General features: G+C 40.1%; 1 protein-coding gene across 4 annotated transcripts in view; it reads right to left on the reverse strand.

Annotated features, from left to right (window-relative positions):
- The window catches only part of TRAPPC8 (trafficking protein particle complex subunit 8), a 48,315-nt gene extending 46,928 nt beyond the window's left edge, over positions 1-1,387 (reverse strand). The window contains exon 1 of one of the 4 annotated variants that reach the window (XM_027452178.3): positions 1,036-1,387. In XM_027452178.3, coding sequence (XP_027307979.1) covers positions 1,036-1,192 — 157 coding nt within the window. In that variant the 5' untranslated portion in view covers positions 1,193-1,387. The remainder of the gene's footprint in view (positions 1-1,035) is intronic. The other 3 variants (XM_027452180.3, XM_027452176.3, XM_027452177.3) reach the window with 3 other exon arrangements.
- Between the last annotated feature and the right edge of the window lie 12,399 nt (positions 1,388-13,786).

Below are 13,786 nucleotides of genomic sequence, written 5' to 3' on the forward strand. Positions count from 1 at the left end.
CCTAAGATGATGTTTAAGACATATCAGCAGTTTCAGAACTCCAAGGACTGAAACTTCTGCATTTAATATTTATATCTGTTCTGCAGTCTCACATGATTCGTGAGAGTTACCAGACAAGGAAAAATGGCTATAGAGAAGTTACTGCTAAACGCATTTTTATACATTTTCAAGGCTCGCCACAAATTAAGGTAGATTTTCACACACACTAGCTTTCAAGTTGTTGCCACTCACTCAACAATGCAGAATATTTAGCTCAAGTGACAGTACAAGTTTCAGTTTCTTACACTGCTTTCTCAACACAAGAAAGAAGTCTTTCTGAGCCAAGTGTCTGCCAGAAACCAAATTTGACAAATGCCACTGCATCACTATGCTGATGAGCAGATCTGCAGCTCTGTTCTGACAAGCAGTGAATTGAAAAGCACAGCTTCAAGTTATTACCTGCAACACTTTAGGTGCTACAGTAAAAGAGCCCAATCATTTTTCCAGTGGTCAATTCCTAGTTTTTACTGTTTTCTATGTGCTTTTTTTTATCTATGCTTTGTAAACAGTTTAGTGCTCCCCCTCATTGAGGCAAGTCTTGCTCATAGAAGCACTGAGAAAAAAAAGAGATGTATACACACCAGGACAGGCAAAAGGAGGCAGGGTTTCGTGACGTTAGCTGTCATTTCAGCTGTGTGACTTTCAGTATCTAGACAGCTTACAAAGAACCTTACCCCGAGAGAAGCTACTGCGGGAGCTCCAGGTACAGGCACCAGGCAGACACCAGCAGGGCAGCTTAACAGACCCCAGCCGGGGAGAGTTGGCTTTACACACACCCATCTCCCTGACCTTCTGCTTCGCGGCGCCTCGGGGAGAAGCCCAACTTCCCGAACCCCACGGAGCAGAAGGGAACAGCCGCAGGCAGCCGGGGCAAACCCAGGGAAGGGGAAAGAAAAGGGGAAAAGGGGGCAGGGGGTGGCGTCCTCGCCTCCCCCCGGCCTGCAGGGTGCGGCCCCGCCTTCCCCACCCCCCCCCCCAACCCCCACGGGTACCGACCTTCGGAGGTGAGGCGGCAGAAGGGCTTGAGCAGCTCGGCGAAGCCCAGGTTGTTCCTGCGGGCCAGGCGCTCCGCCTCCTCGCTGCACAGCGCGGCCACCAAGGGCACGAACGAGTCCTGGAGGAACTCCTGCACCGACTGCACACACTGGGCCATCGCCGCCGAGCGCCGCGGCGACACCCAGCCCCGCCACCTCCCTCCCCCGGGCCCCTCTGGCTTCTCCTCGTCCTCCTCGTTGTCCTCTCCCTCGTCGTTGTCGCTGTCGTTGTCGCAGTCGGCCCGCCGGGGGCTCAGCAGCAGGCGCCCAGCGCCGCCGCCGCCGCCGCCATGTCGCGCCCCTCAGGTAGCGCCCGCTCCCGGCGGCCCCCGCGCCCGCTCATGTGATTGGCCCGAAGGGGCGGGGCCGGGGCGGGCTGAGGGAGCGGAGGGGAGGGGGCGGGGGATGCTGCGCATGCGCGGTGTCTCGGTGTGCCCCGAGGTGGGGGGGGGGGGGGTGCGGGGGGCCGGTGCCAACCGTCGCTGCCAACCGTTGGGCGGCGTGAGGGGGCAGCCCCCGCGCACCGGCGTAAATAAATAAATAAAGGAACGAGCCCCTCCCTCATGCCAAATAAATACATAAATAAATAAATAAAAGCAGACTCGTTAAGGTGTAAAGAATTGTTTGGGGTTTGGCTAGCGGGCCTGTCGCTGCTCGGCTGAACGCACGAAGCGAAAATTGCATGGGTGTTTCGCCCGTGGTCCTGTACAAAGTTCTGCTGCTTTCAGCCCAAATGAACTGTGACAGGGGAGGGTCAGGCTGGGGGTTAGGGGAAGGTTCTGCACCCAGAGGGTGGTCGGGCACTGGGACAGGCTCCCCAGGGCAGAGGTCACAGCACTGAGCCTGACAGAGTTCAAGAATCATTTAGACAATGCTCTCAGACACAGGGTCTGGTTTTGGGTGGTCCTGTGTGGAGCCAGGAGTTGGACTCAATGATACTTGTGGGTCCCTTCCACCTCAGGATATTCTACGATTCTGTGCTTTTGCATTTGTAACCTGCATAAGGACATGACATGGAAGGGAGGCAACACTGCTGAGCAGTGATAATTAAGAACGAGTAATCGCAATAGTAGGGTTAGGTTTTAACATGCTGCCAGGGACTTGTCAAGACCACAGAAAAAGCCCTATGGTGTTTGGAAAGCAATGCTGAGCAGACTATAACAGATTATGATTTCAGTACTCAGGTTTGGAAATCACTTGCTGGTTTCTGTGCACTTGGCAGGCCTGCCAAGGGGTAGAAAGTTGCTATAAAGTGAAGCAGGTATGTACAAGAGAGAGAGCCAGTCCTGATGGAAGATTTATAGCACAAGATTGTTCCTTCCTAATCACAAATGCCAGAGAGATCTTGTAGGTTCAGTGGGAGATTGCACATTGTGTTTTCATACGCATGATTTACAAAGTCATAAGAAGCCAAGCCTCATTAAAGTGTAAGATCCTTTAAAAAAATAAAATAAAAAGAGGATGTGGTTATTTCTGTAGTTGATACTACGGAATGAGTGCATCCTGTTTGAAAAATAAATAAATAAATAAACCTTTTAAAAAGAATATCTAATTGTCTTCCCTAACAGATTCAGTAATTTGGAAATTTGTGTTAACTTATCTATCTACACCAGTTGGGTCAGCTACTTCCTCTGTGGATGAAAAATTAGTTTTTAATTCAATGATTCTATGTAGGCAGTAAAAAAAAAAAAAAAAATTAATAGGCTAGATTACTCACTGTTTTCCAGGTTTGAATCCTGGGAATGTTACCCAAAAGCTACTCGATATTGCAGAAAAAAATATTTTGGCTTTGACAGATACTAGAACAAGGGGAAGGCCAACATTCTCCAAATATTTATGGCTTGTCCGCATCTGTAAATTCCACAGTGATATTCAAAAGTAATGTTTCCAGAGATAAAATATGACCTCCAGACAGACACTTTGAAACACTGGTGCTTTTCCCCCATTCCACTTAATCTGTTTCTTCAGAACAGTGCATGGATTACATCTGGTAGATTGAAGTGGATCAGAAGTCCCAATCCTGATCACAAATGATTTGATATTAAAAGTTATTTTAAAATTTTGAACATCTCAATGTCTTTCTAGCAGAGATTCTATTTTCATTTATTTGTTGCTCTTCAGAGTGTCAGCATGTGACTATCAATGAACTTTGGTAACCATTACACTATGAGAAATAAACATTCATTTTTGTTGTTTGCAGAGGGCAAAATTTATAAGTTCTTTTTATTGTTACTAAAGCAGCCATGCATTCTGAACCTAGTCTTATGTGCTCAAAATTTATTCTTTGTCTATAAAAACTTTTTGTACACCTTTTCTTTTTACCCAGCATTAGGAATACTAGTCCTAAGAATTTCTCCCTTTTGTGATAGTTCTCTTCCAGTGCAACATTGTCCAAAGGACCGTCTCTGGTTTGATTCAGCTCTTCAGTCTCACGGTCTGTGTTATAGTAATAAAAGTTTTATGTTTTCCCAGGGCTTAGAACCGTTGATTCGGCCTCTGACTTGTCTGCTCTGCTACCAAAGAATAAACAACCCCATCCTCAATGGACACAGTAGCTCAGGGTGTTGTATCCCAGATCTGGTGCTAAAAATAGTCTACTCAAAGAGGATTCAAATAACATTATCTTTATTTACGAGGCAGAAGGTACATTAGAAAGAATATAATATATCATCTCTAATTACATGTATCATTCCGAAGTCTGGCAATAACAAAACAATCACAATCACCAAGACATAAAAAATATCCACTGTTTCAATTGAAAAAAAAAAAAAATTTGGACTTAGAAGTGTATAGCCTCTACTCTTCCATGCTGCTTTGCTGCTGACAGGAGTGTGTTTTGACTCCCTTGAGCTAGAAGTCTTCTGAGCTTGGAATTTCTTTGATTCCTTTGTGCAGATGACAAAGCCAGACATTAGGAACTTTCTGCTGCACTGAGTTGCTGCTGAGGAAGATTTTTTTAAAGGTTTAAAGGTTTATTTTGTTTTGGGTTAGGTTTGGGTTTAGTGCTTTTTGTTTGTTTGTTTGTTTTGTTTTGTTTTACTTGTTAATAAAAGGATACTTGTGTTATCATGTAGGTTTAACATAGAGAACAAAAAATATAGAATTGCAAATGCTGCAATCTGTAGCTGAGTCCAATGCTCTCATTTGTCATTTTTCAAATACAGAACAGGTCTATGTTCCTATAAGTTTGTTACGGGTTTAACCATACCCTTGAATGTTTACATCATGGACTCCCAACTCTCAGCAAACTTAAAGGCCAAATTTGAGTTTTTGCCCAGTTCAGACTTCTGCAGAGCTATAGAAGTAGTATTTCACACACGTTTGTGTTTTTTTTGTTTGTTTTGTTTTGTTTTGTTTTGTTTTGTTTTGTTTTGTTTTGTTTTCTGTTCTGAAGGAAGATTTTACACAGCAAGGCAGTAAGAACAGTGGCACAGCCTCAAGTGTGTTTCAGCCCCATGGTGTCTGTAACACTGCTCCCAGCTTGCACCCAGGCAACCTCCTGACGCTCACATGTGCAGGCTGAAGAAGGTCAGATCTTCAGCTGCAGTGGTTAATCAGAAAGGTTTACCCTGCCTTGCCTGAGGGAGAATTACAAAGAGCAGATGATGGTAGACAGTCAATCTCCAGTGCTTCTGAATCAATTGGGCACTCTCCTGTCCCAGCTCAAGGATCACAACACCTTTCTTGGGCATGGGATGGGAGTGTGTGATAATGCAATTCTCCTTCCAGGCATGATGATACCAGATCTTTCTGTGAGCAACTCCCATCACCTAGAGAGATAAAGGAAGAGCTGGTAGCACTTGATAGTCCTGATCTGGGGTTGGATTTCCAAGGTAATGGCTCTCTAGCACCTCCTCTTTGTTCCCAGGGGAAGGCATCTACCACTCCCTGTCTCAGCCAGGATTAACAGCAATCTCTGCAGTATTGCCCCAGAGATTTTAAACTAAGAGCCCCTTTTTGTTAACAGATGTAAGTCTAAAAAAAGACTCGATAAGAATTAATTTAACTTTTTAATATAAACATAAGGTTTGCACATTATCAAAGGAGAGAGGCAGATGAAAAGAGGACAGGAAGGAAAGCGAGCAGGTCCAAACCCAGCACTGGGGATGGAGGCTCCACTCACCACAGCACTGAGGGACAGGTATAATGCTCCTCACTTTGCTCTTACAAGTTAGTGAAGAGGATGCTCTCCCCAGACACACACACTTCAAACTTTCCTTCTCTTTGAAGGAAAGCTCTCAGAGCTTCCTCTGAAGGAATGCTCTTAGACACTTTTATCTTTAGTCAGTCTCCCTTGCTATAGGATTCTCTGAACTGTAATTGAAAAATGTTCCAGATTTTGAAGGGCCCTTAGCCAGGAGAATTCCTGGGGATATATCTCCTCTTTGATGAAACTAAGAGTTATTGATGTTAACAAGGATGAACTAAAGAACAGATTCTTCATGCTTAGGTGCCATTTGAACTAATTTCCACAAATCAGTTCCCTTTTTGCACTCTCAGTGTCCCTGTGGCACTTAGTCATGTGCAAAACCCTACACTTAATATGGCCCCATATCAACATGTATACTGGTGAATAAGTGTAGTACACAGCTTGGGAATGAAGGTGGTGAGAGGTATGTGCCATGTGGGCATGAGGCAAGCTGTGGTTATGCCTCAGGTATCTTATATCAATGTCTTATGCCTAAGAGAAATTCACATCAAAATCTTCTAATATTAAAGAAAAAAGAAAATAATTTTCCTTGCTATGCGATGGAAATAAACAGTATTTTCTGTGCACAAAAATACATTAAACTAGACCCTAGCATGCCATGTGTGAGAAATGATACACTTAAGGGTACTTCAGATAAGCCATTAGAAGGTGATTTAGCAAGCAAGTCCAATCAGGCAACTGGGATGGGAGCTGGGGCTCATCCAGCTGAGGTGTTGATCCCTGCAAAAGCTGGGGCAGAGGCCAGCACCCCAGCACCCGTGTTTCTTGCATGCACACACAAAGGCATGTGAATTGTCATGCAAAATCATGTCTTCACATCAGAGAGTCTATAGATTAAAAGATGGGACAAGATGGGAGATAGATATAAGACATAGACACAAATGATGTAAGTATAGAGGTGAGACAGGGAGGAAGCAGTAAAGTGTTTTGTTTTTGTTTTTGTTTTGTGGTTGGTTGGTTGGTTGGTTGGCTTGGCTTTGTGTGTGTTTTTGTTTGTTTGTTGCTTCAAGACAAAGTAGAAGTACAAATATTAGCCAGCCTGCAGCAATCACCATCATTAAGCCAGCTTCCCACTGTGTGAGAGGTAACAGCTTTATAGATGCATCCTCGTGAGCGTGAATTTTAAAAATAATATTCCAGCCTCATTTTCTCTTCAGGAAGGAAGCAACATGCAGCGTGTACAGGGTCCCGGATTTTTTCCAGACCCACAGGACAAAAATTAAGTTTGACACACTGTGTCAAAAAGCAGAAGAGCAGAATTTAGAAGCAGTAATTTCCCTGAGTTATACTGTAGCTTTTAATGTAGTCAGTTTTGACTCTGATTTAAGACCAGATATAGTATCTCTAGCAAATGGATTGTTGCTACTGAAGTCCACAGAAAAGCTGAAAATTTTCATGGAACTTGCACAAGTTATGTTGTTAAAAGATTTGAGATGCTAAATTTATAAATGTTTTGCTATTCAGTTAAATTTTAATATTTTGAGTCAAATGGCAATGTGCTTAATGCAGAGAAGATATCTTAATAGTAAATTTTCTCATCAGTTCTCTGACAAGAGAATGGAGTCACATTTTTGTCAAACTTTTTTTATTCAAATATATTTTATAATTTTGATTTTCTATATATTTAAGTAATTACTTCTGGAGACATAAGGAGAAAATGAAGTCCAAATGAGTTGGACTTGATGATCCTTATGGGTCCCTTCCAACTTGGGATATTCTATGATTGTATGATTCTATGAAAATTATCCAAACAGTAGATTCTCACTTAGCAGTCAACAATCTTCTGCATAACAAAGAGTATTTTTCCTAGGTATTTTGTTACATAAATAAAGTGCTACATACTGCACAATCATACAATAATAATAAAAGCCTTGGGACAATAATAGCAGAGTTTTCTATTGTTTGCCAGATGTTACTCCTGGGGATAAACTATTTGAGATTTCCTCTCTTTTGTACAATTAGATTTGCCTGTCTTTCCAGAAACAAATTTCTTTTCACCATGTTACAAAAATATATATATATATATCTATAAATGAATTAGACCAAACAAACCAAAAGGACTAAATAAACGTTTCCCCATCATTAAAAAAACAAACAATAAGCTCAGTCTTTGAAGTTGTGGTACGGATTTTGACTGTAAAACATATTTTAATACACTGCAAATAGTCACAGAAAGGCCATCTGAGAATTACTAGAATTTAATAGTCATAACAGTCAGGTAGATGCAATTCATCTATCATACCACAGCAGGACTGAGGAGAAAGAATAAAAAAAAAAAAAAAAAAAAAAAAAAAAAAAAAAAAAACCTGCTTTGTACAACCTATTGTACACACAAGTAATATTTTCAAATCAACATTTTGATATTCACGTTCTAATTAACAGTATTTCAAGTACCCTGCTTAGACTCTGTGACTATAAAACATCACTGCTGGGAAAAAGAATTGAAGAGCAGGAGAACAGGGAAAGATAAACACTTGGGAGAGGTTTTTCATACTAAGGGCATGGTGCAAAATTATATTGGAAAAGATTCCTTTAGGTTCCACGTTCCTTTCATTTTCTGTGCCTGGAGAGTTCAGAGAAAGCTAGAAACAGTCCAAATAGCATGTAAAACCTTTGAGTTTTACCCAGTTTAATAATTTTTTCAACCCTAGTTCCTGCTGAACAAAATCAAAAATAAAAATAACTACAGGGTGTTTCTGTTTATCTTAGGAGCCACCATGTGGATATCTACTTAAGTAGATTCACAAAGTAATTCAAGCCAACTTAGACCTGCCAAATAAAAAAAAAAAAAAAAAGGAAAAAGAAAGTGAGTCCACCCTCCACAGCTGCCTAGCTGCACTCCTCTTTGCACCTCCATAAATCTGGCATAAATCTGGCACTGTTTCTCAAATGGACATTTAATCAGCAGGAGTAATGAACTTAGAGATCTAAAAATTAATCCTGTTTTTAAAAAGTGGTCCAGCTTACCACTTGACCGAAGAATCTGCACCAAGAGAAGAAAGGGGCAGTGACTTTGGGCAGGAGCTGGGACCAGCCCTTTCCAAGGATGTTTGGGCTATGAGTGATCTAAGCAATCTGCAAAGTCACCCTGCAGTTGATGAAATATTCCTTAGACAGCATAAAGTGGATATGCAGAGAAAATACATAGAATATAACTTGTTATATTAACAATATAGTAGTAACAACACAATATAATAATAATAATACAATATAATATATTTATAATATAAATGTTGTTCAAATTCTGTTGATACACTCTCATCTGAAGCATAAAATAGTCAATTCTGACTTTAATTATACCAGGAATCTCTGAATTTAGTACAAGTATGATTTTGTCTCCATTATTTGTAGGGATGTAGGACTTAGCTTGGAAAGAGATGGAAGGCAAGGAAACAAAGTCAAAATCCCACTTCAGCAGCTTCCAGATAGCACAATACCTATAAGAGAGCCATCCTCACTGGTAAGTACTGGGACTGAATAGGTAATTTTAATTTTGCTCTATGAAAAAAAGGGAAAGCAGAGGAAGGAAAGGTGTGCTAGATTGAGTCTGACAGTGCTGGCTCCCAATTGGACAGCCAGTCAAAAATCTCTATTTCTTCCACTTCTTGTGTCCTGTACCAAGGTAAAATCCAAACATTCCCAACATTTCTAAACAGCATGCTTCAGTTTCTACATTTAGTAATGCCATTTAATTGGAAAAGCTGTTTCCCATTACAGCATAAATTATGCACTGAAAGCATGACATTTACAAGTCAAAATAGAAGCTTTTTTAAAAATTGAACATTTCATCTGACCTGAAACAAAGTTGTTTTCTCCCTGAAAAGATGCCAGTTAGTAGGATATTTCCAATTTTCAACTTTTGTTCCAGTCTAAGTTGAAAAAAGAAAACTAATAAAGTCATTTATTGAGGAACAGAAATTCCAGTAACCTGTTAGATCTGCACCTACTCTACTTCACCAAATTCATCACATACTCCTGAGCTAAGACTGCCCTTTGCTTTGAAATGGGGCATTCTGTAACACAAGTTAAAATCCAGAAGTTTTCCATGGTCAAAACTGAGAGGCTCACAAACACACATCTTGCAATTACAGGCAAGTCCAAGATGATTGCAGTACCCAACTGCAAAGAGGTGTGGTGTCTCTAATTAGAGTGTGGTCTATGTGGCTTCACACCTTTAAAATTATGCAAAAGGCTTTGCAATAGCTTGCTTCCCATTTGCTTCCTGCTCATACTGCCTCTGAGGCCTCCTTTCTCTCAAACCTGTTTTCCAAAAGCATGGCTTGATGCAGCATGCTGTCTAGGCTCTTCAGCTAACCCTGGCTCAGACCTGTTGTTCCCCTGCTTTTCAGGGGAATTTTCTTAGGGCAAAATGTGGTGGAAGTACTGAAAATTGAATGTTCACTCAAGCATACGTTCTATCATGGAGAAAGAAAAAAAAAAAAAAAAGAAGAAGAAAAAAAAATAAATGACTTCTTCAAATCGATTGGGAAAGCAGTGACTGTTACAGATCAGGGAGCAACCTTGGAAGCTAAGCCAGCATGGATTGCTAGCTTACAATGAAACAACAAGAAAAAAAAAAAAATCAGTGTACAAAGTTGGATCTGGAAGCATGATACTGCCAGGAATAAGTATTGGACCCAAATCTCAGTTAGATTAAATGAGCAGAGCAGAGCAAGAGTTTCAGGCTAAAGAAAGATTAAACCTGAAGGAAGGTTCATGTGGCTGAAGTGGGAAGTTTGGTGATTCTGTGTAGAAGCCACAGCTATAGAGAAGATCAGATAAAAGGAACTGAAATACTCAAAATACTAATGGAGGCTTTTGAAGTTATTTGGCTTTCAATAGGCTATTTTTATATGTCAATAACCAGAAATAAATTCCAAATACTGTTGTTTAAGTTTTGTTGTTGTTGTTGTTTTTCATTATCACTTTTCCATGAAAGAAGCATGGAAACTAAGTAATTTCATAAATTAACAAAATATTTTAGTCTTTCTCCTAAAATGCTAGCAATTAAAAATATCTGTACAAGGGTTTTTCCTGGGGAAACTGTATAGTACTTCAAGATACCTGCACATATTAGAGATTACACAATTATTTTATAAAAGCAGATTCATGGCAACACATGCTGTCATCTGGCAGTATGTGTCTACTCTAATTGATCTTACTCAATTACTTAATTTTATGACTCACCCCAGGAAAGGTTAAGACATTAATGTTTTTGAAAGCTATGATGAATAATGTCACTGTTGGAGATTACTTTCTCATATAATAGCTTCATTAAAAGTAGGTAAATAGATGAAGAGTCATCTGTAAGAAAGCTCACTGAAACTGAAACTCATATTTCAAGGCAACAGCACTGCTGTCTTCTGTATGTGGATTTTCTACTGTCTTCCTTTTGGGATTGGAAAATACTTGTGTCATTTTGACTTGCACAAATGACAGGAAACTCAAGTGAGGAAATCCTCTACAATTTTAGTATTTTTTTATTATGACAGGAAATGAGGAGGAAAGGCAGTTCAGTGGGCTCCTTCTAGGCCAGTCAACAAACACCCATTGTTGTACCTGAACATGTATTTTCAATTGTAAGACCATGATTTATGTGTGGGTGGGAAAATGTGCTGTGGTTCAGGAGCAACGTTCACTACATGCATGTCCACGTTATACAATGGGAAGTTCATTGCAGAGCTGGTGTTCTGAAACAGCCTCCATGTATCCAATCCCCATCTATTGTCCCCATGTCCACAGTGCAGTTTTACGCAGATGATCCATGGGCATGTCCTATCTGAAGCACGATAATTCTTGACAGAAGGGACTGTGAAGCTACATTAACAGCCCAAGAGAAAAAAATGTGTAGTGTTTTAACATGCAGTCTGGTGAGGTTATGATATTTCCAGTTCTTCTCTGTCAAAGTTATGCTTATATACCTTCAGAGGAGACTATGTGCTGCAAATATCATGGCTTTGGTAGCCATTATTGTTGTCACACTAGCAGGTAGAGCTCAGCATCTTCAAGCTATTGCCTACTAGAGCATCCTTGTCTTAAGCTGTGACCATTTCTGAGTGAGATACAGGAGGAGACACGTCTCATCAGAGCAGCTTTGTGGTCACATGGAGATGCTAGAAAGGGCAAGCACTGCCTGACCTAGGACCTCCCGCTGCTCTCTTGGCAGACCTTTTTCTGGTGGTAAGGATCATTTTCATTTGTCGTGGAAGCTTTACTGTACACATCCTCCCTGCCTGCAGGAGGGGTAAACTGATGTAGGGTTTGCTGCAGTCCTCCTCTCCTCCTGCTCAGGATTTTACAGTGTCTCCTCTGCAGTCTACCCTCTGTGGGACAGGCTATTTTAGGTTATGTTTGGGTTTTTCCACTGTTTTCTTAATCATCCCTTTCAATGCCTGCTCTGAGATTTGCTAAAAACAAGACATCGGGCCTGAGGGAATGAGAGAAAACAGACAGATTTATCTACACGCAGAGAAGATGATATTGTTTAACTTCTTTAGGGAATCAGCCTAAAATCTCATGAATGAACAACATTGTCCCTCGGCAGCTAGCACTCTCCTCTCCAGAATATTTACTTTAATGATGCTCAAAGACCTCAAAAACAACAAAAAAAAATTACAAATATTGGATTTTTATGTCTGAGTACAAAAAGCTGTCTGATATGAATCAATAAATATCCAACTTTGCCCTACGTGAACAGTGATGTAATTTATTTCAAATTGTGTGAAAAGTGCACGGCACTCAGATAAACATCAGCTATGCCGAAAGGTTTAGTTCCATCTCTTTATTAAGAAAAAAAAAAAAAAAAAAGCGAGTTGCATTACACAGAGGTTCATTCACTTGTCCTTCACTTAGAGCAGTGAATCTAATGCAATAAATATAATCATTTTCCACTTTTTCTGTCTGCTATCCCCATTAGAGCTTATCTGCTTTCATTGATAGTAGTGCTACCAGGGAAGCGCATGCTGCTTCTCCACCCTGCTGCTCCATTGTGTTTGGCCCTGACTTACTCTTCTAGAAATAGAGTATACGAGCATGCACTTGGCTATTTTCTTTGAATGGGTCCAATTTAGCCTGGAAACCAGATTATACTCTTCAATGTCCACTGTCATCTGTGCTTTTGACTCTGCAAACAGTCACTTGATGATTTTATATTTGTCTCCAGATTATTCATAAAAATACTATCCAAAATCAGGTATGTATGTTTTTGACACTACTTTGTAAGACCTTTCATATAGTATTTCTTATTTCCTATGCACCTTATTAATATTATACAATGCTAATTCATTTTAGTTTGACGGGCATGAAATACCAAGTTAAATAGTCTACAGAAGTATCTTACATCTGCATAGTCACCAAAAGCAATTATTTTTGTAAGTTCAGCAAAGAACAACCTCAGTTCAGCTGACAAGACCAATTTCTAGAACTATGTTAGAGGGCATTTATTTTTATTGACTGAACTTCTTTTACATTTTATAACCATTGTGGTCAACCACATCAAGTTGGGCACAGGCTCCCAAGTTTTGGGTGGTCTTGTGCGGAGACAGGAGCTGGATGCCATGATCCTTGTGGGTCCCTTCCAACACAGGATGTTCTGTGATTCTGTAATTCTGTGTCATTTGAGTTCAACTTTGGAGGATTTCCATTGTATGCTCAGAATTCTTAACAATAATTATCAGTAAGACAGAAATATCCTCAGCCAAATCTTCTAGGATTGTTGGCTGAAAGGTAACTGTGCCCTCTTTTTACTGTATTTATTCCTAATAAATGTGGTTTAACACTTGCCTTGTCATTACAGACTGGGAAATTACACAATATTCTGATCAGATATAAATACATCATTCTACTCCTTACCAAAAGCCATAGTTAACCATTGAACACTTTCTGTATCATTAGCACTATACTGTTAATCTAACACCAAGCCTTAACTGCTGTTTTATTTTTTTTTTTTTTTTCATATTTTAGATTTCCTTCATTTTTCCTACTTTTACTAGGCTTGAATTTTCTTTGGCTTCATTTGCTAATTTTTATTGCCATATTTATGATTGCTATCTACCTCTAATTGTTGTCTTTACTTCCTTTTCCATAACGATCTTTTAATAAAATAGTGCTTTATATTATTTAAAATATTGATGTACACTTACCACACAATAAAATCTCCTGATACACACTCTGGCTTTTGTTAATATAGCTAAGTTTCTCCTCATACATTATTGGATTTTCATATTTCTTAACTAATATTTTTTTCCAGGTAACTAATCACACAGACATAGACATTTATCTGTATGCAATATCTAAACAAATGCATACACATAGGTAATGACTACTCAGCTGTAAACATGCGCACATGTAAAAGAGCTTGGCTGAGCCTGCACTCTGTCTGCCCTTGTTTGATGTAATTGGTTGTGACCACTGGTCTTCAGGCAAGAACAAGCTTCCAGCCTTGCGATCATTCCATCTTTACCCACCACACTCAGGTCTATGTGCAGGGCACCTATTTTGTGCT

Source organism: Anas platyrhynchos, chromosome 2, assembly GCF_047663525.1.
Source record: "Anas platyrhynchos isolate ZD024472 breed Pekin duck chromosome 2, IASCAAS_PekinDuck_T2T, whole genome shotgun sequence".
Classification (NCBI taxonomy): domain Eukaryota; kingdom Metazoa; phylum Chordata; class Aves; order Anseriformes; family Anatidae; genus Anas; species Anas platyrhynchos.